The 24542-nt window shown below is 45.9% G+C and overlaps 2 protein-coding genes across 4 annotated transcripts; one reads left to right on the top strand and one right to left on the bottom strand.

Moving 5' to 3' along the window:
• Positions 1-362: 362 nt before the first annotated feature.
• Positions 363-12894, top strand: unm_sa1614 (un-named sa1614). Of its 3 annotated transcripts, XM_053867767.1 has the most exons (28): positions 363-985; positions 3022-3094; positions 3171-3316; positions 3431-3505; positions 3572-3621; positions 3700-3829; positions 3898-3983; positions 4058-4133; positions 4345-4425; positions 4504-4601; positions 4782-4851; positions 4997-5084; positions 5636-5684; positions 5756-5934; positions 6377-6510; positions 6651-6742; positions 6808-6991; positions 7059-7144; positions 7218-7333; positions 7506-7573; positions 8048-8155; positions 8709-8985; positions 9133-9300; positions 9378-9441; positions 10232-10275; positions 10899-11053; positions 11116-11241; positions 11392-12894. In XM_053867767.1, the coding sequence occupies exons 1-28, from the start codon at positions 860-862 to the stop codon at positions 11464-11466; spliced, it is 3024 nt and encodes a 1007-aa protein (XP_053723742.1). In that variant the 5' UTR covers positions 363-859; the 3' UTR covers positions 11467-12894. The 3 variants fall into 3 exon arrangements, with proteins under 3 accessions (XP_053723742.1, XP_053723741.1, XP_053723743.1); XM_053867766.1 differs by having other exon boundaries at positions 4345-4601; XM_053867768.1 differs by having other exon boundaries at positions 724-985; positions 3431-3621.
• Positions 11873-24486, bottom strand: st3gal8 (ST3 beta-galactoside alpha-2,3-sialyltransferase 8). Its single transcript, XM_053867769.1, has 9 exons — positions 24414-24486; positions 18189-18562; positions 17944-18079; positions 17699-17834; positions 15259-15452; positions 15000-15179; positions 14893-14938; positions 14698-14817; positions 11873-14628 (listed from the first exon to the last, which is right to left on the bottom strand). The coding sequence occupies exons 2-9, from the start codon at positions 18361-18363 to the stop codon at positions 14461-14463; spliced, it is 1155 nt and encodes a 384-aa protein (XP_053723744.1). The 5' UTR covers positions 18364-18562; positions 24414-24486; the 3' UTR covers positions 11873-14460.
• Between the last annotated feature and the right edge of the window lie 56 nt (positions 24487-24542).

The raw sequence follows: 24542 nt of genomic DNA, 5'->3' as shown, positions 1-24542 counted from the left end.
ACAAAGTGGTCACCGTAATCCAGATCAAGTCAAAATAAAAAAAATAAAATCATGAAAACAGAAAATATAGATTCACTAAATGCCTTGTTCTGTGACAGTTGCCTAGGAAGCCAGATGCTTTCATGATTAAAATACAATAAAAAATACTATATACAGCAAAATAAACGTAAATATATATAACAAATACGGAAATAAAACGGAAAGCCACAGCAATTAGTTCTCTCTCGTGAACGTCAATGAAAAGCGCGTCACCGTGTGTTCATTGAGAACGGTGATGCGGGGTCAGCCGTGTGCGCGCCACACGTCAAAGCTCGCGCATCGGGGACGCGCACCTCCATGCGGCTATTGAACAGGGGAAAAAAAAGAAAAGGAAGACAAAAACTGACAAGGATGACTGGTGATACAGCCGTTCACCCAGCGACCAGCGACCCACAGGCGGCGTCGCTGTTCTGAAGCCGGTTCCGGGTCCAGCCGGCTCTGGTTCTGCTCTCGGCTCGTCCGCTCTTTGTCAGCTCGTTCACACAGCCGGGCGGCTCTGCGCGCTCTCTGTCAATGAACCAAGGACTGTTGTGTTTCGCCGGATTATTGTTGGTGTTTTGCTGCGGCCACACGGAAGCCTGTTGTGTTTGTTGTGGCCGCTCTCACTGATCGATTCAGCAGCGCTAATTTCCCTGTTATTATCCGGAACAACTGCTGGGATTAGCGAGATCTCTTGCTCTAATCGCTGTCATCCCATTATAGTTCGCATGGGTTTGTGGTGCTAAGGTGTTTTTCCCCTGGCGCTTTTTGTCTTCTCCTCGTTCTGGTTCCGTGCCGGCGCTTCTTCTTGCCACCATCCGAGCCTGGTCTGCGGAGCGCCATGCCGGAGTGTGTGTCGGTGTCAGAGTTCGTGCAGGAGGTCCAGGAGGACTGGAGCTCCCCCACCACCTCCTCCTTCACCTCCAAGATGAGCAGCTGCAGAAACACCGTGTACCTGCTGGAGGAGGTCAGTGCCGTCACCCTCCTCTTGTTTCCAACCCTATTGTTTCTTTCACATGTTGCTTCCCTCCTGTTGTTCTGGCCCTTTTTCTTGCTGTAGCTTGGAGACCTTTTGTCAGAAATATCTATAAAAATGAAGATAAGAATGAGCTTAAAATATTTCATTTGTCATAAAGTGTTTTAATTTATGTCAAATTACATTTACCTACAGACCTAACTTGATGGATATTTGCCAGTACTACAGTGCTATTACTTTTAGGTCCCGAGTGGCTGGAAACTGCCGGGATCTCAATCTGATTTAGTGTCTAAATTGTTACATAAATGGTTACGTTTACTGCTGCTTCACCCGGAAGTCTCACTGTTTATTTTCAATTTAACCTTAACCTTTCTTCTGCCGCTTATCCGGAGTCGGGTCGCGGAGGCAGCATTCGGAGCAAGGAAGCCCCAACTTCCCGATCCACACAAACCTCCTCCAGCTCTTCTCGCGGGATCCCGAGGCGTTCCCAGGCCAGACCGGAGACATCATCTCTCCAGTGAGTCCTGGGTCTTCCCCGGGGTCTCCTCCCGGTAGGACATGCCCGGAACACCTCCCCAGGGAGGCGTCCAGGGGGCATCCGGATCAGATGCCCGAGCCACCTCAGCTGGTTCCCTCGATGTGGAGGAGCAGCGGCTCCACCCCGAGCTCCTCCCGGATGACCGAACTCCTCACCCTATCTCTAAGGGTGCGCCCAGCCACCCTGCGGAGGAAACTCATCTCAGCCGCTTGTATCTGCGATCTCATCCTTTCGGTCATTACCCAAAGCTCATGACCATAAGTGAAGGTGGGAACGTAGATCGATCGGTAAATCGAGAGCTTCGTCTTGTGACTCAGCGACCGCATCACTGCTACCGCTGCACCAATCACGCTATCAATCTCACGCTCCCCTTTTCCCTCACTCGAGAACAAGACCCCGAGATACTTAAACTCCACCACATGGGGCAAGAACTCTCCACCAACCCGGAGAGAGAAAACCACCATATTACCACCATTTTCAATTTAGAAATCTCCTAATGTATAGACATTGTGATACAGATTGTGATCAGTGATGTTTCCTTGCTGCACCGTACCCATAAAGCCTTCATAAAAGGGGTCAGAACAAATGGAGCGTCACCAATTGTATCTTATACACAACCACAAGCCAGGTCATGCTGACCTCATCCATTGTCCAGGTGCATCAAAACTGGACCAATGCCTGTTATTATCTGTGTTTCTCTGTGGGAGGCGTGTTAGTTGTGTGAACCGAGATCATAACACTCCATCAACTGAAAAGATCAAAATCATTTTCAGCCATCTGTATTCTAACTCGATGTGTCTTTGTCAGAGAATTTCAAAGGACATGCAAAAGTTAGTTCCACATCATCATGTGACCGAAAACATTCCGCTAGCTAACATGCATGGGCAGTTCCATTGCAAAACTTGAGTCAGTTGACTCACACAGAGCAGCATTGACTGACCTTAAAGGGTCAGAGTTTTGGCGCCCATTTTTTAATCTCTTTAATATCGGATCTAAAACTTTTAGAACGACAAAATATTGTTTGTTTTGCATCAGTTTGACAATAGCACAATAAATCACGATGGTGGATATATTCAAGTTTTTATATCACTCAAAGCTCTTTTAATGTCTTGAACCTATTTGTATAAGAATTACAATTTTATAATATTATTATTGTTTTTTTTTTCTTCAGTGGGAATTCTCCTGGCTAGCTAGGCTCATGAACTACCAGAGCTTGTATTTCCAAACCGAGCAATTCAAACTCGGCCCCTTAAAAACAACATTGATTCGAGCAGTTTGACAACTGACATTCACATGTATGCAGTATCGCACTGTGCGATGGGTAGATGATGTTTCATGATCCGCGTCCTGATATTCAGAGGCCACCAGATGGCGCTGTCTGCTGTAAAATGCTGGCTGCAACCTGTTGATCCAGAACAATGTGCTTTGGGTGGATGTAATGATTCGTTGCCGTTATAGTTGTAAGAATTCAGATGTTGGTGTGCTCCAGGCTTTGGACAGTGACCGCTTGCTGCTGGCCAAGATGAAGAAAGCAGCCAAAGCCAAGTACACGTCAGGACAAGGTACACACCTGGTGTGACTGCTGAGCCTTGTTTTGGAAACTGGGGAGACCAGTAAGATGCTCCTTACGTCCTCCAGATCATGTCAATCACCTTGAGCAGTATATCAATTCGATGGAGAAGTTGTCGGTCAACTGTCACTCAAACGGCGAGTCCGAGGTGGGCTCTGCCTTCTGTCGCCTGGCTGACTTCTCCAAAGAGCTTCTCTCGCCCATGAAGAAGCTGGTGAGTAACAGTTCAGTTCTCTGTTGGTGTGGCTGGTTGTGTCTAAGTGACCATGGCCACATGGGTATTTGCAAGATTTGAACACTGTTGTTCTGTATGATGGTGTGTGGTCAGTTGAAGAGCATGCTCCACAACATCAACTTCTTCCTGGACTCGCTGGTGAAAGGAGACCTGCGGGAGGTGAAGGGGGTGAGTATAATCATGTTGTCTCACTTGTGTGATAACGCCATTGATGCGCTGCGTTTGCCTGGACAGGATCTGAAGAAGCCGTTCGACCGAGCGTGGAGGGACTACGAGAGCAGATTGTGAGTCCCTCTCCAACCCGACACAGACAGGCTAGGACTTCAGTTCGCTGTGACCTCTCTGTGGCTGTGTGCCTGCAGCAAGCAGGTGGAGAAGGAGAAGCGTGAGCTGGCTAGACAGTACGGCATGGTGAGGAGTGAGGTGAGCGGAGGAGAGATCGCAGAGGAGCTGGAGAAGGAGCGACGCTCATTTCAGCTGAGCATGTGCGAGGTCTGTCTCCACCGGCTCGTCTCCCCTGCCGCTCCTCACTCAATCTGCCCCCCCTCTCTGTGTGTCAGTACCTGATCAAGGTGAACGAGATAAGGACAAAGCGAGGAGTGGACCTGCTGCAGAACCTCATCAAGCATTACCACAGCCACAACAAGTGAGGATGCACCGGGGCTCGTGTCAGAAGCAGACAAGCTTGAGCTAACAGTGTGTGTGTGTGTGTGTGTGTAGCTTCCTGCAGGAGTGTGTGTCCACCACTCAGAGGCTGAAGCAGTACATGGAGGAGCTGAACGGCATCTTGACCTCGGTATAAGTTTGTGCCTGAGCTGACCTCAGTATCTCTACTCCCCAGCCTGCTGGTGAAATAATGAGAGCTTACTTATTTAGAGGCTCGCCCCAGAGCTGCAAAACATCACTTACATCTGAATGAAATATTAAAGCGACACACACTCAGCTGAGTAACGCTGGAGAAAGAAAACTCAACTGGAGTTGATATATTGAAACTGCTGTGTGTTCAGGTGAAGCAGCGGCAGGACGAAGAGAAGCGACAGCTGGTGTCGCTCAGGGATCAGCTGCGGCCCGTGGTCCACACAGAGCAGGTGAGAGAACCTTGGTGTTTGGAATCAAGTGTGCGGAATGAAGGCACGCCTTTGCTGAGGCCATCTCCTCATGTGCAGGACACGTTACCGAAGCAGGTGTACAGCATGCACCAGCTGCTGGGAGACAAACAGTATGGGACCGAAAGGAGCGGGTTCCTCTACAAGAAGAGCGACGGGTGAGAAGCCAAATACCTGCTGAGTTTCATTTGGGTTTCTACAGACCTTCTGCATCAGCTGGAAGGGCTCCTTCTAAAATGACTTTCACTGCAGCCCTGGTCATAATGTTACGCCGGATCAGTGTAGCACTGGATGAGCAAACTTTCTCTTCCTCACAACCTTTGTCGTCTTTGTTTCAGTCTGAGGAAAATGTGGCAGAAGAGGAAATGCTCAGTTCACAACTGTTACCTGACCATCGCCCATGCCACCGTGAGTGTTGGCTTGATTCACTAAACAGCACAGCATTTGTCGTCACTTTGGTCAAGTTAGCCTCAGAAACACTTGCTGGTTCTGCACTCTGTATGTGACTCATTGGACTGTTGTTCTGCGACTCTTCTTACTTCACCCTCGCCAGCCAAACAAACCTCCGACCAGACTCAACCTGCTCACCTGTCAGGTCAAACCCAGTGTGGAGGACAAGAAGTGCTTCGACCTCATTTCCCGTAAGAAATGTTGCATTTGCTTTTGTGAAGATTCATTCTTTGTGTTACTCTGCATTTGAGCTATAGCTAAAGCTAGCAGTTTTATGAGTGAACTACTGTATATGTCTTTTTGTACAGTAGTTTGGTACTATAAAGTCCAATGTTGTCCCCTGAGTTTTTTAATTTTTTTATTAACCCCACCAACCATGGAGTAGTGGTTACGTGCAGCTGCAGGAATCTATTCATTTGAACACTGAATAACTGCTTTACAAACCGTATTTCAATAGACCTTCAGATTTGGTTGAACATCATCTCAAGTGGAAGTGATTTGATTTTCCTGGTGTTCTGTGGTTCTGTTAGGATTTAAAAACAGAAAGATTTCAATGTGGCATTTTGTCACGTGACCAGATACAGTTAAAATAGACACCAGCAGGACATTTTGACTCAATGAAACACAGCACACCACTGTAATGAATCAACTTTCATGTGACTATGGTGAGAAAATGTGGATTTACCAATGTTTTCCTAGACACCCTGGATCTAACTTTGTTCCATATGACTGTTTTCACCAGACAACAGAACCTACCACTTCCTGGCTGAGGATGAACCAGAGTGTGTCGCGTGAGTGGGACTGAGACAACACTCTGATGTTGGAAGGCCACTGTTCAGAACGTCATTTTCGTGTGTGGCAGTTGGATATCAGTGCTGAGCAACAGTAAGCAGGAAGCTCTGAGTGTCGCTCTGGATGGAGGGAAGAAAGGAGGAGGTGGAGGAGGTGGTGCGAGCAGTGTGGAGGATCTGACACGGGCCATCACTGATGACATCAGGCGGATGCCCGGAAACAACTGCTGCTGTGACTGTGGAGCTCCAGGTTATCCTCTCATTCATCCATACATCCATCCATCTATTCAGCCATTCATCTGTCTGTCCATTCATCCATCTGTCCATCTATTCAGCCATTTATCCATGTGTCCATTCATCCATTTGTCCATCTATTCAGCCGTCCATCTGTCATCCATTCATCTCTCCGTCCATCTATCCATCCATCTGTCCATCTATTCAGCCATCCATCCATCCATCCGTCCATCCGTCCATCCGTCCATCTAGTCATCCATCCATCCATCTATCCATCCATCTGTCCATCTATTCAGCCATCCATCCATCCGTCCATCTAGTCAGCCATCCATCCATCTATCCATCCATCCATCTATCCATCCATCCATCCTTCCATCTGTTCATCCATCCATCCATCCATCCATCCTTCCATCTGTTCATCCATCCATCCTGGCTTCCAACTTTTCTCCTCTTTGTAGATCCTGGTTGGCTTTCCACCAATCTTGGTGTCCTCACCTGTATCGAGTGTTCAGGGATCCACAGGGAGATGGGGGTTCACATCTCCAGGATCCAGTCTCTCAGTCTGGACACTCTGGGGACATCAGACCTGCTGGTGAGTCCACCTTTATGATATGGGCGTTTTCAAATCTGAATCAAATCAAAGTGTTAGCTCCGGCGCGGTGCAGTGACTGTATTTCTGAATCAGGTCCTCAGTTAATTTCACACCATTATTGTGCATATGTTGTCCTCCAGTTGGCCCGGAACGTTGGCAACTCAGGCTTCAATGAAATCCTGGAGGCGAATTTACTGAGTCCATCTCTGAAACCGTCGCCTCTCAGCCACATGTGAGCAGTGATCCACTTTCTCTGTAAGTCCTCTGTCTAATATTGTCCGCGTTATAAACATTCAGGGCGGAGCGTAAAGACTTCATCCAGCTGAAGTATCAGGACGTGCACTTTGTGAGGAGAAGTCACAGCTCCGCAGCAGCGCTGCGAGTCCTGCAGGAGGCCACCAAGAGCTGCGACATCTACAGTCTCATTCAGCTGTACGCCCAGAAGACAGACTTGAGTCACCCACTGCCCACTCACATACAGGTACACAAGTGCACATGCATGTACCATAGTTACTCTAAACACAGACAAAATACATGTGTGCTTTCAGGAAAAAGGTGAGACAGCACTGCATCTGGCGGTTCTCTTAGCTGACCGGACCTCGCTGCACATCCTGGATTTCCTGGCTCAGAACTGGTTAGCAGTGTTTCCAAGCACATGTGTTAGTCAACAGTCCAACAAGTGTCACCTGTGTCACCTTTGTGTTCAGCTCCAATGTGGACATGCACACCACATCTGGCAACACAGCGCTGCACTACAGCTGCCTGCACAACAAGAGCGACTGTGTCAAGCTGCTGCTGCGCGCCCGCGCCAACACACACATCAGTAAGATGCCAGAGGATCTTTTCAGTATGAGTTAAAGCTCTATACACGAGCGCCGGATCAAATATTGTGTGTCAAAGTGTTGAAGTGAATTCTGTCCTTGCATCAATCTTAATATCTCTGTGGGCTGTGTCCTGTACTAAAGAAGCTCTGTCCTTCATCTTGTGGTCCACAGAGAACGAGTTGGGGGAGACTGCTTTAGACGTGAGCCGCAGGTTGAAGCACGGCCAGTGTGAGGCGCTGGTGAGTCAGCAACGTGTTGGTGAATCTGGTTGTAGTGTAACTGACCAGTACGACTCTTTTCTCTGCGCTAACTCTGTGTTTCATGCACTTAAAAACCAATTATGGTTGACAAGCAGACATTTGTCTTCACCAGACGGTAGTGATGAGTAGATGAGGTATCATGAAACAGGACTCCAGGTTGATGAAACGAAACTGTGTCTTAATTTTCAGAGGCCACTACATGGCGCTCTTGGTTCAAAAATGATGTGAGCTTTATCTAAACATTATACGGCAGACAGTGCCCTCTGGTGGCCTCCGAACAACGTGACACTGTTTCATGAAACCTCATCAACCCATCACTGCCAGACAGCTGCCACCTTGTTGTCTTCTGACATGGCTCTTTAGACATGGGTGCTGTTGAAACACCCTATGGGAAAACTACAAGTGGGACGCTTCCCTCCTCTCACAGTTGCCCTGACGGTCTGTTGTTTTTAGCTGCAACAGGCCCAGTCCAACCAGTTTGACCATCACGTCAACGTGGAATACGAGTGGAGGCTGCGTCACGATGATCCGTACGACAGCGACGATGACTTCGAAGACAAGGTGACCATGACTGTAGTGGAGAAGCAGAAGTAAATCAAGGCGTCAATAAAACAGCAGTTTAACAAAACACACACTAAAATAAATACAAGCAAAATGTAAAGCAAATATTCCAGCAAATCCCAGTTGAAGAGACGCCTTGATTTCTAAAACAATTCCAGTAAGAATCCAAAAGAAAAACACACTTTTGATGAGAAGTTAAAGCTGTGACTCACAGTTAGCTTGATAATGATGCTAATATCGGCAGGTAGAATGTGAGCTGTGAAGCACTTTGTTGTTGACTCCATATTGATTTATATTTGTACTACTTATGATAATAATGTTTGGATTCATAATAGATCACATTACTCATGTTTTTGGTAATAAACTAATAGACTTTTTAGAAGCGATTATGGGTGCAATCCTCTTTCTGACCACAGCAGTGGTGTGAAAACATTTGCCGGATTCGCTGATGTGGAGTGGGAACGTAAACAAATAGTTCTGACAGAAAATAAATCATCTTAAAAAAGACAAAATGAATCAGCAGAAGAAAGAAACATTCCCGTGTGTGTTCCAGAATGGCCCTGTGAAGAAGGAGCGCTCCTCCTCCTCCACCTCCTCCTTCTCCTTCTCCTCTCGTCCTTTCAGCTTCAGCCAGTCGCTCTCCTCCTCGTCCGTCACACCGCTCTACTGCGGAGCAGGAGGAGCGCCGGGGGGAGGTGGGGGTCTGCTCAGCGTGGGCAGGAGACTGGCCATGGCCATGGACCTCCACAGCCGACCCTCTGGGTCAGCCCCCAGTCCACCTCCCCCTCCACCCTCCTCGCCTGCTCCACCACTGCCCCCTAGAGTCAAAGGTGAGCATCAAAAAATCCGAAAAAAACGAAATAATGCAAAAAATGAAAATATATATATTTTTTTTCATGGAGAGAAGCGTCAAAGATGGCGAGCTCATGCATGATTTGACCCCCAACAATGACTTGTTCTTTGTCATCCTGGTGCAGCACCCAACGTTCCCCCTCCTCCCCCTCCGGGTGGGAAAGACGGATATGGGGAGGAAGGGGATGATGAAGGAGAGGTCTTCCTCCCCTTCTCAGGAAACTGTAGGTCCCCACCTCTTCCATCAGCAGCTGCCCACCACAAGAGAACCTATTCGGAGTCCGGCAAGCAGGGTAACAATCCGAGATGCCGCACACTCAGCCTGTCCTGGCCCAGCCTGATGCTAACACGTGTGTGTGTGGGTGTGTAGACTATGGTTTGCCCAACAGTCCCAGGATCTACAGTGGCCCTGAGTCTTCATTCAAGAAGTGTGTGTGAGTATCAGAGAGTTATTTCAATGATCAGAATCATCTGAAAAATTCCCCTAACCTTATACCTACTTCTCCAGGATTTTTAAAAACTTTTTATTTTATTATATTTATTTTCATGTCTTAATAGTTCAAAAAAAAAAATATATATATTTTTTTTTTTTAAAGAGAAGATATATACATATATATATATATATATATATATATATATATATATATATATATATATATATATTTTTTTTTTTTTGAATGAATGAATGTGGTATATTACTGAATCAAACGATGGACCCACACATACATTTAAACAACAAAATATTGTTTATTTTGCAAGGTTTTATATCACCTTATTTAAACTAAAGCTCTTTTAATGTCTTGTAAATATTTGTATAAGAATTTAAATTTTATAATATTAAATAAAATTACGTGTTGTAATTAATTAATCGTGATAATGTTGTTATTACTTAATAGTAATTAACTTGTTAAAGTTCCACCACTAATATTTCATTCATTTTTTTGTGCATTTTATTTATCATTTGAAATGTCTGAAAATATGTCCCACCATTTGGTTGAGCTCATGGTTGGTTCATTTTTGCATCAATTTATTGATCAATAAAGATCAAAAGAGATACAGGAATAGTCAAGTGTGGATTCTGTTACTTTGCTGTACAACTTTATTTGTTAATGATGTGACGATTGGTTCTCTCAGATATACAAGTCCTGCATGTCTTTCATTCTTATCTACGTTGTAGAGTTTGGCCTCTTTCCTTGTTCGCTCAACGCCCGTCTGTCTCTGCAGGCCGTCATCTGCTCTCAGCTCAGTGACCGAACGACCCGACCGAGGTACTTCCTGTCCGGAACCAGCCTGCCTGATCAGAAGGCTCTGGACAAACTCACAGATCAAATCTGCCGTCTGATAGACTTATGTGTCCTCCACTGTTTTCAGTCAGGCGGGTGACACTGTTAGCTGGTTTCATATTTCGCTACACTGTCAAATCATGTGAAATGTCCAATGATATATCTATGAAATCACTTATGTGAATATTAGTTTGCTGAGCAGCACAGCTTCACTCACTTCATCCTACACGAGATTCATGTTTTATGGATAGTCATTTTTACTTTTGTGTAACTTTGCTTCAACTTAGTTTAGAGCTCTTTGGAGCTTTACAGTTGATGAATGAAACAGTGTGCAGATTAGGCCACTAGATGGCGCTCTTGGTTTACAAGTGATGTGAAGTTTCATTGGATGTTCGTCCAAACATTTTACAGCTGACAGCGCCATCTGGTGGCCTCTGAAAGTCAACACGCGGTTTCATGAAGCCTCATCAACCCTTCAACACTGTGTCATGAAGCCTCATCTGCCCATCACTAGGAACAGGTTACCTGGGGACATTTCATGCAGCCAATAGATGTCTTGACTTTACATTTTCACTCAAACATTAACAATGTGTTTTTGCGTCCCTGAGGTTTCCGACGAGCCGACAGCGACACAAGCACCTCCCACTTCACGTTCGCCAATCACAAGTCTCCCAATGGTTCGCCCACCAATCACCGCTCCCAGAGCTTCGAGGTTAACAGCAGCAGAGGCCCCGCCCCCCAGCCACGCCCCCGCAGATCACTGGTGAACATCTCTTTTAGGATTTCAAATCACGAACAGGCGACTGACATTCTGGCCTCCCTCAGCCTCGTGGCTCCTCCAGCCTGCGGGCTCAGGCGCTCTACGACTGCCAGGCGGACCACCACGACGAGCTGAGCTTCTGTGAGGGCCAGATGCTGGTGGTCCTGGGTCAGGAGGACACCGACTGGTGGGTACGTATCCACTTATCGCGCCCTTTTTAGGAACAAAATTGTCAAATGTGTGTTAAATGGTCATAAATCAGAGTTTACGTTTAGAATGATTGTGTGTAGCGGCAAAATAAAAACAAAAAAAACAGAGCTACAACATGTTTGTGTTTCCAGCACGGTTACGTGGAAGAAGAACCAGACCAGAGAGGTCTGTTTCCGTCCTCCTTCGTCCAGCTGCTCTCAGACTGACCCTCCACCTGCTCTGAACCGGGTTTCTTCTCCTCGCTGTGTGGTTCTTTCCCAGAGACCTTGAGTCCAACACCATCCTTTCACCGATCCGACAGTTGCCGTAGCGACAACTCATGCCCATGCCTTCCATCACCACGGCAACGGCACATATGAACTTTTTGTAAATCTTCGTTGGGGGTCTGCAAATGAAATCACTACTTTTGTGTCCGTCACATGAATGTCAGTAAAGTCGATCAGTCGGACTTTTGACTGATCTGCTGATGACCTCTGAACGGGTCACAGTAAGCACAAACACCATTTGACCTTTGAGTCTGTTCATGTGGTGACACTGCCAGACTTATCTGGATCAGAACCGACAGAAGCCAGATCCTCACAAGAGGCTTGATGACTGAACTGAAACACAGAGTGAAAATGAAACGTTTTATTTTTGCTTCGCATCATGTTACGCATCTGTGAATGTACAGAGACGCCGACACATACCAGCACCGTAGACCTGTTTCGCATGCCTTAGTAAGCACAAAGGATTGTGGGCTACCAAAGGACAAACTTTAGTTCAGGTGTCTTTTGTCACAAAACAATTTATATGTGACACGACTGCCACCACAAGTGGACTCCGGGTCACGCCGGATCACGACTGAGGTGCTAACTCTACATCCAACATCCTGGAATGCAAAAAGAATATTAAAAAAAAAAATCATCATGTTCCGCTATGGACCAGCTACTTCTGAATTGTTGAGTGTTTGTGGACTTTATCTTAAATGTTTAAATCACAATGAAGAAAATGATTCCTGCTGTTTTTGTTCATGTATTAGTCTTGGCTGGAAATGTACCCTCAGAATACAGTCGTGCACCAGGAGAGCAGTAGCGCCTCCCAGTCATTCATGACGGCCAATGAATTTCAAAGTGCATCCGTCCCTTCTATGTCTAAGTCTACGGGACGGAATTCAGGAATTAAAAAAAATGGTTCTCATGTTCCAGCCAAGACATCCAACTAAAAAGCAATAAACGATGCAACTTAGAGACAAAACACACAAATGTAATTCAGGGTGTGATTTCTGTCATCAGTCACTCACTGCCAGTAAATAAATAAATACATGGAAGATGAAAACTGAAACTCTGGCTCTGATTGTCTCGCAAATTTAATAAAAAAAAAAAACAGTTCAAGTCTGGTGGTTTTTTAACTTTATTAATTTGAGGATTTCAGTGATTTTCTTTTTTAAGTCTGGTTACAAATGATTGGCGGAAGGTTTGTGAGATTAAAACAAGTAAACCCCGTCGGTTCACTTCTGACACAAAATGCGTTGTAGTTCCTCTCCTGTCCTGCAGGGGCGCTAAAGGTCCTTGATGAGAAAAGTCTAACTGGGCGTACGGCCAAAGAAACTTTCAGTTCATGGAGAGGAAAAGAAAAAATATGGACCAAGACACCAACATGACATCCCATACTAAAACACCTGATGAGCAGCAACACGCATGGAAAGAAGGAAGAGAAGAAGCACTCTCACGTCAGCAGACTGCCGTACTGCTCAAGTCACATGGTCTCAGACTTTGGATGAGCTTTTCTTTCATTGTCAACGGCCTGCCCTGGCTAGCCTGGATGCCGGAAGCCATGTGCGACGCAGGACATTTGCAAAGAGTGAGCCAATTTTTTTTGTCCTGCGCTGAGACAAACAGGGATAGATTGACACACATTTATTAGTGTTGATATAAACGGCATGTGGCGCCCAGTTCCATCCTCTAAGTCGCATCAATGCTAAAAAAAACACCTCAACCAGACAAGTAAAATGATTTGGCAATCAGAGCTAAACATATACACACACACACAAATAAAACAAAACACAACTCTGCATCATCCAAATATAAAAAGCTGGGTTTACCACACAGCGAAAATAACTCGATGGTAGCAGTGAAAGCGATCCACCGTCGCATCACTCTACTGCTCAACAGATGGGGTCATCTCTTCCCAACCTTGTTCCCTTTGTTTAGTTAGAATAGTGCACAATAAAAGAAAACACCCATCACCCCGGTAAACTACTAAAACATCCAGCTATATAAAGTTCATTTGCAGATTTCCTGCAAATTAAAGGCATCATCTTTAGCACGTCGGCTTCTCTGATCGGTCAGTCGGTTCGTACATTCACAGTAGCAACTCTTAACAGCAAGCGGTCAATCTCTTTTTGGTTGCATTTTGGTTGCAAACACGAGTGTTTGGTGAAAAGGCGCTGCGGTGTCATTCGTGGCGAGTCGAGGTCTCAAACCTAGCTACGTTTGTTTCGTACGTTTCCATTAAAGCTGAACGAAGTACGGGCCGGATGACAACAAGGCGAGGAAAGACACAGAGATGGACGTCGAAAGTGCTGCTTTGGAACTGACGCTTCTAGCTGGGTGAGCAGAGGTTCCGATTGAACAAGATCACATCAGTTGTGCGAAATGACACGCTTCGAAAATGGCAACTCCAGGAAGAGGGTGCACTTAGTTGGACGATATTAAGCACACACATAGTGTTTCAGGGTTCAGAGATGGCATTTGCTCGGCCCGCAAAAGATGGGCAACCCTGAGCACGAAGGCTTGTCCTGAAGCGTGGCTGATACATACAAAACTCTATGATATTCAAAGGAGGAAAAACTGTGGATGGATTTCAGCGCTCTGGACACAGGCAGAAGAATAAGGCCATGGTTTCAGCGAAAGTGCTCATACAGGAAAAGGAGGGTTGTTATCCCTGTCAAACCTCTATAAAAGGAGTTCTACATAAAAAGGTGTGGTTGCTTCCCGCTCAGTTTTTGGTGGTTGCTCCTCGCAGTCACTGATGGCAAGAGGGTCCTTAAACAGTGGAGGGGCCGAGAAGTCCAGCTCAGGCTTCACAGGTGGTCAAGGCAACTCTGGAGACTCAAGGCAGACGTGTGAGCGTTGATGTGCAAAACTACAGGAGTTTGAGCCTCCAGAGTCGGTGGTCATGGGTTGGATTGTCTGGGTCGGTCTGTAGGCGGGAGGGACACGTCACAGGTGCAGGTCAATCTTCCCGTTCTTGGCCAGCTGCTGGATGACTTGGTTTTCGTAGTCGCCGCTGTGGACGCCAGTCTTCCTGAAGGCTCCGGCGTTCCGGTTCTGCTCCCAGTAGTGGTGCCAGTTCCCCAGCTTGTCCGCGCCGTAACCGAAGACGGAGACCTGAAGGTAAGACGCAAACTTCTTCAGCCCACGTGTCAACACGTCAGACCGCAGAGGGAGGCTTGGTACCTGGTCGCAGACGTGCAGCGCGTAGATGAGCGCCAGCATCCCTGTGGACGGGTACCGACCATGGCGCTCCGTCCAACGGTCATTCACGTACTTGAAGAATTCCGGGTTCACCACCAGAACCTACCCCAACACCAGCGTGCAGGTCAGCCGTCATCACATCTTCATAGGTGATGGTTAAAAAGAGAAGGAGCTCACCTTGTCTTTATCTGCCTTCACCAAATTCTTGACCCTCATGTAGGTCCTGCAAACACACTGAAGTTAGACGCTGGTTTCATAACAACGAACGGAAATGCGTGTCATACGTATGGATCTCGCCGGTGGACAGAGCGCTGGTCAGCCACTCCAGGTCTCTCAACTTGAAAGGCAGAAGCACCAGACTGACGCCAGGCTCCAGGTCAATCGCGCTCTCGGGGTACATGATGTGGTAAGTAGTGCGATTGCCAACGTCACTTTCGAACCCTCGGGTCACTGCCTTGTTCATCCTGAGGTGGTGAAGGCCACAACATGAACACAAACCAGTCACTCCAACATGCATTCTAAGGACATCTACTCTTCCTTTACCGAATAATGGAGCTGAAGGAGTTGATCAGTTTTCCGTTTCCGGAGCCCAGAAGGTTCCCCGAGTTTCCCACCACGGCACAGTCTCGACAGCGACTGGGCTCGGGTTTGAACTCAACAGTGGGCGGAGAGATGACTGTGAACATCTTATCTATGACTTCATGGATGGTTTGATCGTTGCCGGACCGCTGCAGACCCTGAGTGAGAGCAAGACTGTGAGGTCAACATTGGCGCACCATCATGGTCAGTCAGTGGCAACTGGGAGCGCTGGACTGGACTGATGAGGTTTCATGAAACTAGAGTCCTCATAGTAAGTGTCCACCAGATGGAGCTGTTACTGTATTGTCTATGCCAGAGATTCTTAACCATAGGGCCACGGGCGCCCCCTAGAGGGCCACTACTTTTACACGTTTGGGCCATGAGGGCCGCGAGACGCTCAGCTTTAATACAGTGGCCACATATGGTGGTGGTGGTGAGTGACTGAATTGACTTGACAGCAGTAAATCTGTGACAGTTACTGACTATGGAGTTGGTAAGTTGTGGATAAGTTCTTGAAAAGAAAAAAAAGAAAGTGATGTCACCTCACCCTCCTGTTCATGAAAGCAACTGTTGAAGCAGTTTTCAAAATTCATTGGAACATTTTATGACTTTTATTTGCACTTTACTTATATGTTCTTTGGAGTTTCAATAAAATATTTTATGATATTTAAACATGGTTCATTACATTTATTTTATTCAGACTTTTATTCATTTTTTTTTTCAATTTTCTCAACAGTTTGCATCAAGTGTATATTTGTCTTTTTTTCTTCAGTAAATTTGATGAATATGACTTGCACCTGGTTCTGTTGCTGGTTGGACTTTTCCATGACATATACAGAAATTTGCGATGATCACAAGGGTTTGGATTGTTTACATGTAAGTAGATTAAATATGGTAGTTGATCACAATTGAAACCAAGAGGAATGAATCAGTTCTATTAACGGGCCCATTTTTTCGGGGAAAGGTGGCCCCGAGATCCGAAAGGTTCAGAACCCCTGGTCTATGCCTTTGAGTGACTATTTCAGTGAATCATCATTTATGAATCAAGAGCGCGTCCTGTGCTCTGAAAATGAGACCAGTGTTTCATGAACTCTCAGCAAACCACTACAAACAGTGAGTCAGACGTGTATTCAGAGATTCAAGTCCACCACACATGAAATTGATGAGTCAGCCTGTTGACTCCCCCCCACCCTCACCCCAATCTACTAATGGCCCCTGCAGCAGGGCTCCATCAATAACAGCAGGAAACCGGCCCAGGCGTCCGCTCCAGAACCATTCATTCAGGTCCCGTTACAGTACATTGAAATGGATTCACTCTCGGCTGGTTTTCAAATACACAACACGATACTGAGAGGAGCGAGCTCGCCTTGTGACGGACGTCTGATGAAGATTTACTGACCAGAAAATGATCACCGATGCTCCTTCATCACCAGCCAGTCACATGGATCACCAAACTATTTTCGACACTCCGTTATCAATTTAAGTGGGGCAGGGCCATAGCTATGTTTGCTGACGTCAAGATTCCAAGATCAATGCAGTGGGACCCCGCCAAATAAAAGGTTCAAAAAAGCAATACCTCATGAGCACATAATGAGAATTACACTTCAGTTAGTACATATCAGTCCCTCGATTCAACTACGTGCTCATTCAACCATCATTATGGGATTCACTTTAAAAATATATATTTTTAAAGTAAGACGAGTTGGGAAGAGATTTCTCTTTAAGAACGCTAGTTCTGGAAAGTTCTCTCACATTCCTGAGAGTGAGTGGACTGCCACACCAGCTACCAACGCCCAGAATTTGCACTTATCAGTGGCCATTAAAATGAAACAGTACAAGGCCAGGAGTGTCATAAGCTAAAAGTTTTAGTTGGCATCAGGCTTTTAGCTAGGAGGGCGGCATCTGGTGGACAAGCTACGGTCGAGAATTGGGCGTCCATTTTTTCATATTTTGCAGACGCCCAGATGCCCTCCTAGCTAAAAGCCTAGTTGGCATATCGAAAGTGTAATTCAGAGGTAGAGTCATGTGTTTGTGGCACGTTCTATTGTAATTCAACAGCCACAGCATCTAAATAACCAAGGGAACCTGAATATATATGCAGTAGTGATTTACGGTAATTTCCGGACTATAGAGTGCGGCGGAATATTTGCCACACCCACTAAATTTAAGGCGGAAAATAGATCATCATCATGTTCATACATAAGCTGTAACGGTCTATTAGCCGTGGCTGCAGTGGTGCTGTCTGCACCGTAGAAAGGTCAGCGGTGCACCTTATAAATGCATGAGGATCATATCTAAACTAGTTTTGAAAACGGGGTCAGCATCGAGACTGACTCATGAAACAAACACGTGCTTCTTCAGCGGGTTCATTGAGAACATTTTGGAGGATTATTGCTGTTCTCACCAGCCACCACTTGAGGGCTTCGGGTTCAAAATTGTTGGTTTCTCGCACAATAGGTTCCTGGTTGGGATCATAGCGCTTTCCGAACCAATCGAACCCGTCCACGTCCGACATGCAGGAATTTGGACAGCCACAAGGCCTGAGTGAGCAAGAGAGGGGGAGAGAAAGAAAGAAAGGGGAGTAGAGAGGGAGAGATTTGTATGGTGAGAAGAACACAGGACCAATGACCACACTGAGGCTGGAGATACCTCTCATTCTCCTCGAGCAAGTCAGCGTTGTCCTCCCCTTCTGCTTTCTCATCCACCATTTCCTCAGGTTTTTCCTTTTCGTACGAGGCTTGATCGATGTCTGTGACAGCTTGAGGGCCAACTTTAGGAAGAGCACCTGTCATGAACAAAGACCAAGCCCTTAAACACTGCTAAAAGCACCAGGTAACCAGACTGTCAGTGACCAGTAGTGATGTCCCAACAGGTGGGCGGGGTTTCAGTCATACCTGCTTCTCTGACAGTTTCTTCGGTGTTGAGCTCAACTTGGCTGACTGACGACACGGAGAAATGTCTCCGGTGCATCGTCTGAGTGGCAAGCATGAGGAAGATGATGGCGGCAATCACCACGATGACCCACAGCTTCCTCTTGGTCAACATGGTCGATGCAGAGCTTCTTGGCATGGGGGAGGGGAGAGGTGTTGGTGTGGAGCAGTTAGTAGAGCTATGTTTGCATCACATGTGGGCGGGGCTTGTGTCATCTGGACATTATCAGCTCATCTGTCGCGTCCACACTCAGTTTCACCTCCATGAAGGCTGAGGGTGTAACCTGACGTCCTCTCAAGAACCACGAGGAGATGACCTGCCCAGGTGGACGTCAAACCTGGAGAGACGAACCAAGACTCCACAAGTGAGGAAGCTGCCTTCACGGTCCCAAACAGAAAGATGATCGATCGATCCCTATAATTAAACCTTACTGATGAACTTCAGCAGGCTGCTAACAGATTGTTTTACTGCTAAAAGATAACATGGACATAGTGTAGAAACAATGGGGTGGAGAAAGTTACAATGCCCAGAGGTTCAAAAACAGTCATAGCTGGAGAGTGCCACTCAGCGATTTAAGGCGGTTCAATATGAAACCTATCATAGAAAATATGTAAAAATTATATGTTCTAGAAATTAACATGAAATAACCTCTCTAGAGATTCAGCAACAAATTTCACTCCTAAACCACTCACTAAACTAGTGCCTCCGAGTGCTATAAAACAAGGATAAAAGTGAATAAGCAAAACGACAACACATGAATGGCAACAATAACAAATGCTGACTTCACCCGCTCTCAACGTACCAGGAAGTGACCCGACCAGTAGTGATTCAGCATCGGGCAGCAGACAGTATGATGCTCCCCCAGGCTCCACCACAGCCCAAACCACCGAGTCATCAAATGTCAGAAGTGAAGCACTTCCCCTTTTGTGTTAAGTGACGACTCAGGAGTCGGCGTGTGTAGCAGGAATGTCTCCCCGCAGCCAGCCTCGTCCTCGGAATACACAACAGATGTGGCTACAGTCTCACGTCTCCAGTTTCAGCCAGCGTCTGCCTCTCCTCTCTCTCTTCCTCTCAAACATGTGTGTCTGAGTGTGTGCATTTATACAACAGTCTCTGTGAGAGATTGTGTCGGCCATAATGCGAGCCTCTGTCAGTCTTTCTCAATATCTGTAAACAGTCTGTCCACCTTTGTATCTGTGTGGTTGTGCGAGTCTGAGAGTGATCCTAAGCTACCAGAGTGGATGAGAGAAACTGTATTCAAACACTCTTTTGCAACACTAAGTCCACACAAAGTGAACACAGATATACTCCTGTTTTCACCTATACTTTGGAAATTACTAGGAGATAGTGCCTTTAGTCCGACTCAGGAGCTAAGACTCAGCTCAATCCAGTTTCTCACACACACAAACAAACAAGTCATAATAATGACAGTCATCGTCCCTGATGAGAAACGGGTCGCAGCATAGCAACCGTTGCTGGGTGTAGCTATCCATCAGTAAACATGCAGACTGTGTTAAATACGAGTGATGACCGGTAAAAGTGAGAGGTAAAGCACCTGCAGACTAGTTGCAACACCAAGCTGTTTGTGTGGAAATTATGTACATGATTTGATACGATTAAAGAGTAGCATTAGTAGCTTACAAAACGAGGTAACGCCCGGCCTCAAGTGTGAGCGATACATGTTACAGTATACAACTATCTACCTACAACGAGAGTCCTAACCAACGCCTCTTCAAAATGACAGCTAGTCAACAGCCAAGTGTTAGTGAAGCTCAGTCTTTGTTAGTTTCAGGCAGAGGCGTCAACAGGGGAGGAGGTATGTGCAGCTAGAAGTCACATGCTTTTCTGAAAACAGAGTCGCTCACTCTCCTCCGCTCCATCACAGTCATCTGGTCTCCGTGTCTGAACCGGAATGGCAACCAGCTGCTGTTCTGAGGGAGAGCCGCGTGTCACCGGGAAGCTTTCAACTCTCGAGAGGAAGCATGGTGTCGGTTCTCTCACCGACTTCAGACACAAGCGTTTTGTCCTTCCACCGATCAACAGTTCTTTCTCTTTTGTATTTATTGAGCTCACACCCTCAGCTAAATATACCTTCCTGCCAAAAACTCAAAGGTACAAAGGGCCGTGCCAAATCACTCATTGACTGCCAAATACTGATAAAGCAGTTTCCGGGTGCAGAAACATATGAGCAGAAACACATAACTATTGACACAGAGTAATACTAAATTCATCACATAACATAAGTGTTGTGCCTCACTTATGTTTGCCGACACTCACTTCACTGCAAATCGTCTGACTTAACTGCCAGCACAGGAAAGCCATACATGACCCACAATAAGGATTAGTGCAGAGTTTAGTGAAATACCTCACATAATTTTGTATTCAGGCACAGAAGAGGCAGCGTTGTACACTTTCCTGTAAAGCAGTCAGCAAACACAAACACACAAATCCATCTATCAATCTCTCCCTCTCTCTATACACATATATATATGATTTATGTCAAATAAAATGTACTGTGCTTCGGTAGTGAAACGCATCCTAGTGACTTGTGAAAGGTAAATTTTAAAGCCAGACACAACACTGCATGTACTCGAGCCAATTGACGTCACAGTTTGCAGCCGTCTAGCATGCTAGCATTTAGCAGTAAAACCTTTGACATAGCCCAAAATTATTCATACCCCTGTCAAAAACAAGGTATTCCTTGTTTTTTTTCAGTTACACATTAGTATTTCACCTTAGATTTGCCATGAATAATATATGTGGGCAAGTCTGGAACCATGACCAGTCACGTCAGTGAGGTAACACTGGGCAAGGTGTTAAATTATACTTCAACAACAAAGCAACCATGTCCAAAATTACTCGCACCCCAGTGATACTAAGACCGATAGCCACAGGACATTCAAACAAACCGTTTGGTCTGAGGTCTGAGTTTGCATTTTGTTCTGTAACCAGTTTTCGTACTTTAAAAGTTGACTTGCTTCTGACATTTCAGTCAGTTTCGATCTGTAGCTGGACCACAAAAGTTGGATTGGTGCATCGCTACAGGGGAGTCGCTGCATCCAACGCCAGTGTCATTGTCAGCGTCAGAACCTCACAAGAGCAGACGCTCATAAGTCACGTGGCGTGTTGGCGATGTTGTGCTTTCATTGTAAGAAGCAAACACATTATAAAATAGGTAACTACAAAATTAAATACGTGGAGAGTGTTAATAACTGAAAGGAAAACCACAGGAAAGATGTCCCCCGATATTATGTGTCCAAATGTGGTGTTCAAAATGGTGTTCACCACGGATCAATTGGTTCTAAGCTAAACTGATCCCTAGTCATGTGTGTCACAGCTGCAGTATCAACCACACGCAAGAACCATTTTCATGCAGACAGAATGAAAATAATGGTTTGAAATAGTAAAGTAGAAGTGACTTCACTCGGCTGAGATGAGGAAGAACAATCTCACGGCATTGATTTGAACATAATAAAGCTCACATTCTCAGCCTCACCCTCTCAAGAGAGATGCTCTCCTCATCTGCTCAATTTTCATTTTTGAAAATTGCATAAATATATGAAAAAAGAGGTAGACACAAGGCTGTACACACAATGGCTTGTAGTAAGGGAAAAAATCATTATAAGCATGTTTTTATTATTTTATTTTAATTAATCAGAGTCAGCCAAGTAAAACTATTGCCCAGGGGAACTCTGCATCTCAAAGTGTTACTGTGGCAACAGTCACTGACTTCATGTGTGTTAACGTTTGTTATTTGACTCAGATCCTTGTTTATCAATTTATTTTGGTACAAATAGATGTTTACAGCTTTGTTTTTGGTAGTTGTCAGTCTTTACATGGTGTGTTGGGAGTGGGTGGGGTTAGGAGCTGGGGGCAGGGCTTTGGACGCACTGTTTCAAGATCCTAGCTAAAAGCCTGCTGTCAGTTGACCCGGTCTTGACTGCCGTGGTTACAACCAGGCCCTATGATGTTCTCCATGGGAAAAGTAAAACAACGCCCGGAGAACATAGAAGGACAGTTCAATACATGGACTGGCATATGTTTTAGATCACTAAAGCAAGATTAAATAGGAGCCTTTAGTCAGGGAGTGGTTGTAGAGCAGATGAGGGCAGGATGCAAGACATGCTAAATGAGATGGTTCCGCACTGGAGATAATGACACAGTGACAAGAGTTAACTCTTGCGTGGCTCTCAGGGCTGTGGTTTCTGTCTCGGGTGGCCTGAGTTTGAATCGCCCCCTGCTGTGCAGCCTCGCTCCACAGAGCCTCAGGCGAGGTCCTTTTTCCTCCTCAGCTGGCGGAGCTCTGCACGAAATAGCTGGTTTGTGACCACGAGGAAACACGTCTCAAGGAAGTTGTCATTAGCCGCGCGACAACCTATTTACCACCATCGGGTTATCCACATTGTTTCTACGTCAATTTTTAGCACCATGAGCCGTCGTCATCTCAGATATTAGCTGATGATGGACCTCCGCAACACCTGTAACAGAGTGTGGCATTTTATAGCCAAAACTAAACTTAAGAGTCTTGTCATGTTTAGCTTTCAAGGAAATAGCGGAAACACGCTGCGTACTACGGAGCGTCTTGATCTATCTATGCTGCTCGCACAACATTGAACAAAGTGAGCGAGACTACTGACAATCGAGAAGATTTTAGTCAGTGAAGTACAGATCCACACATCAGAAATGATCAATGAATAGTCTAGTGATCTTCAGTAACTTGGGAAAAATCTGCGTCTTCCTCTTCGTTGTTCTCATGCAGACAGCTGCGAGATCACAGCAGTGAAAACAGTTACTGTAGAGCGCAGCATTATCATTTTTAAGCAAATCTGTTTGTCAATAAAATCAGGCGTTTATCATCCTAAGGCGAAAACACGCGAGTTATCAAACACCCGGACAAATCACGAGTCCCAGTCCGCTAGGACCAGTGTCCGTATGCACACACAGTGTTCAGGGAGTTTACAAAGTTGTTTTTGAACGATGTTGTCCGCCCAGACAGTGATCAGACCCTTTACTGCCCGGCATCTATCATGTTTGTAAGGAGTTGTGCAGTACACCCGGCATCTTGCCGCTGAGTCGCCTGAGGCGAGAAGACGAGAAGGATCAAGTCCGCGGCCAAAACCCAAAACACATCTCAGACTTTTGAGCCGAACGCAGTTTGTCTCAAGACAGAGTCCGCTGTCTGCTCAAATCGAGCTCAGGGACTATTCAGAGAACATTTCTTCCACTAGGACATCACTACTGCATACATACTGATAATTTTTTTGGAGAATACTTACACAATTGTATCTTATTTTACTAAATGAATAACACTAACTGCAGAGGTTCCATGTGGTGAGGACACATACTGATTAAATCACTAAGACTGCCAAACTCCACCAACTACCCATGTTTGAGTAAATATCTATGAGTGACAGCAGCTGTAACCAGCACATGGCGGAACTAACTCCAGGCCAAACCATCACTTCAAAATAATTAATTCAGAAACAGGATGTTTGCTCTTGAGCCCAATGCAAATATGCAACAGCAAATTAATAATGAAAAAATAGGATTTCTTTTACATGATATCATCCACTGAACAGTCGTATAATCCTACAGAAAATAACTATTATTTACTGTAATTAATAAATGCCAAAACTCAAAGTGATTTTTGAGGGTTGAGACAAGGTTGAACAGACCTGACTGGTACTGTGAGTTTGACAGGTCGCTGATCAAATCCGGTAAAACTGGACAATGGATGGTAACTTTAACAACCAAAAAAAGTTCAACAATGAGCCCAGAATAGAGTGTATATGATGCAAGCAAAGTCTGGCATGTGAAACAAACTTCGGAGGGAGGCAGTCGGCGGAATCTGCTAATCCGCTGTGGCGACCCCTGCGAAGAAAGTCGCCCAACACGACACGGGGAGACGGATGAAAGTTCCCCCACAGCCCGGCTCAGGGGCCTCGCCAAGTTCTGAATTGTTTAAATTGTGTGTACAACGGAACACAGCGTAAAACTACAAATAAACCAACGGAAAAGGGCGGCGCGCGGGTGACACAGCTAAAGCTACATGGTGGGAAACTTTCCTCAAGTTTCACGCGACAGCTCCCATCGAACAACCAAAAAACACGAACGGGGACTCGATTCGGATGAAGCTTGGTCACTGACGCGAGTCGTTAACAGATAAGGAGAGCGCAGGGAGGACTCACATGAAGGCGCAGCCACAGCAGCAGGACGGAGTCTTTTCTTCACCACCAGAAACACTGCAGAGCTGGTGATGAGGAGGCCCCGCCCACCTCACAGGAGGGAGGGGGGAGTGCTTCTTTTTTTGGGACAAC

The sequence above is a fragment of the Synchiropus splendidus genome, chromosome 6, assembly GCF_027744825.2.
Source record: "Synchiropus splendidus isolate RoL2022-P1 chromosome 6, RoL_Sspl_1.0, whole genome shotgun sequence".
Classification (NCBI taxonomy): Eukaryota; Metazoa; Chordata; class Actinopteri; order Syngnathiformes; family Callionymidae; genus Synchiropus; species Synchiropus splendidus.
Note: the sequence above shows the minus strand (reverse complement) of the source record. Positions and strands in the feature narration are given on the sequence as shown.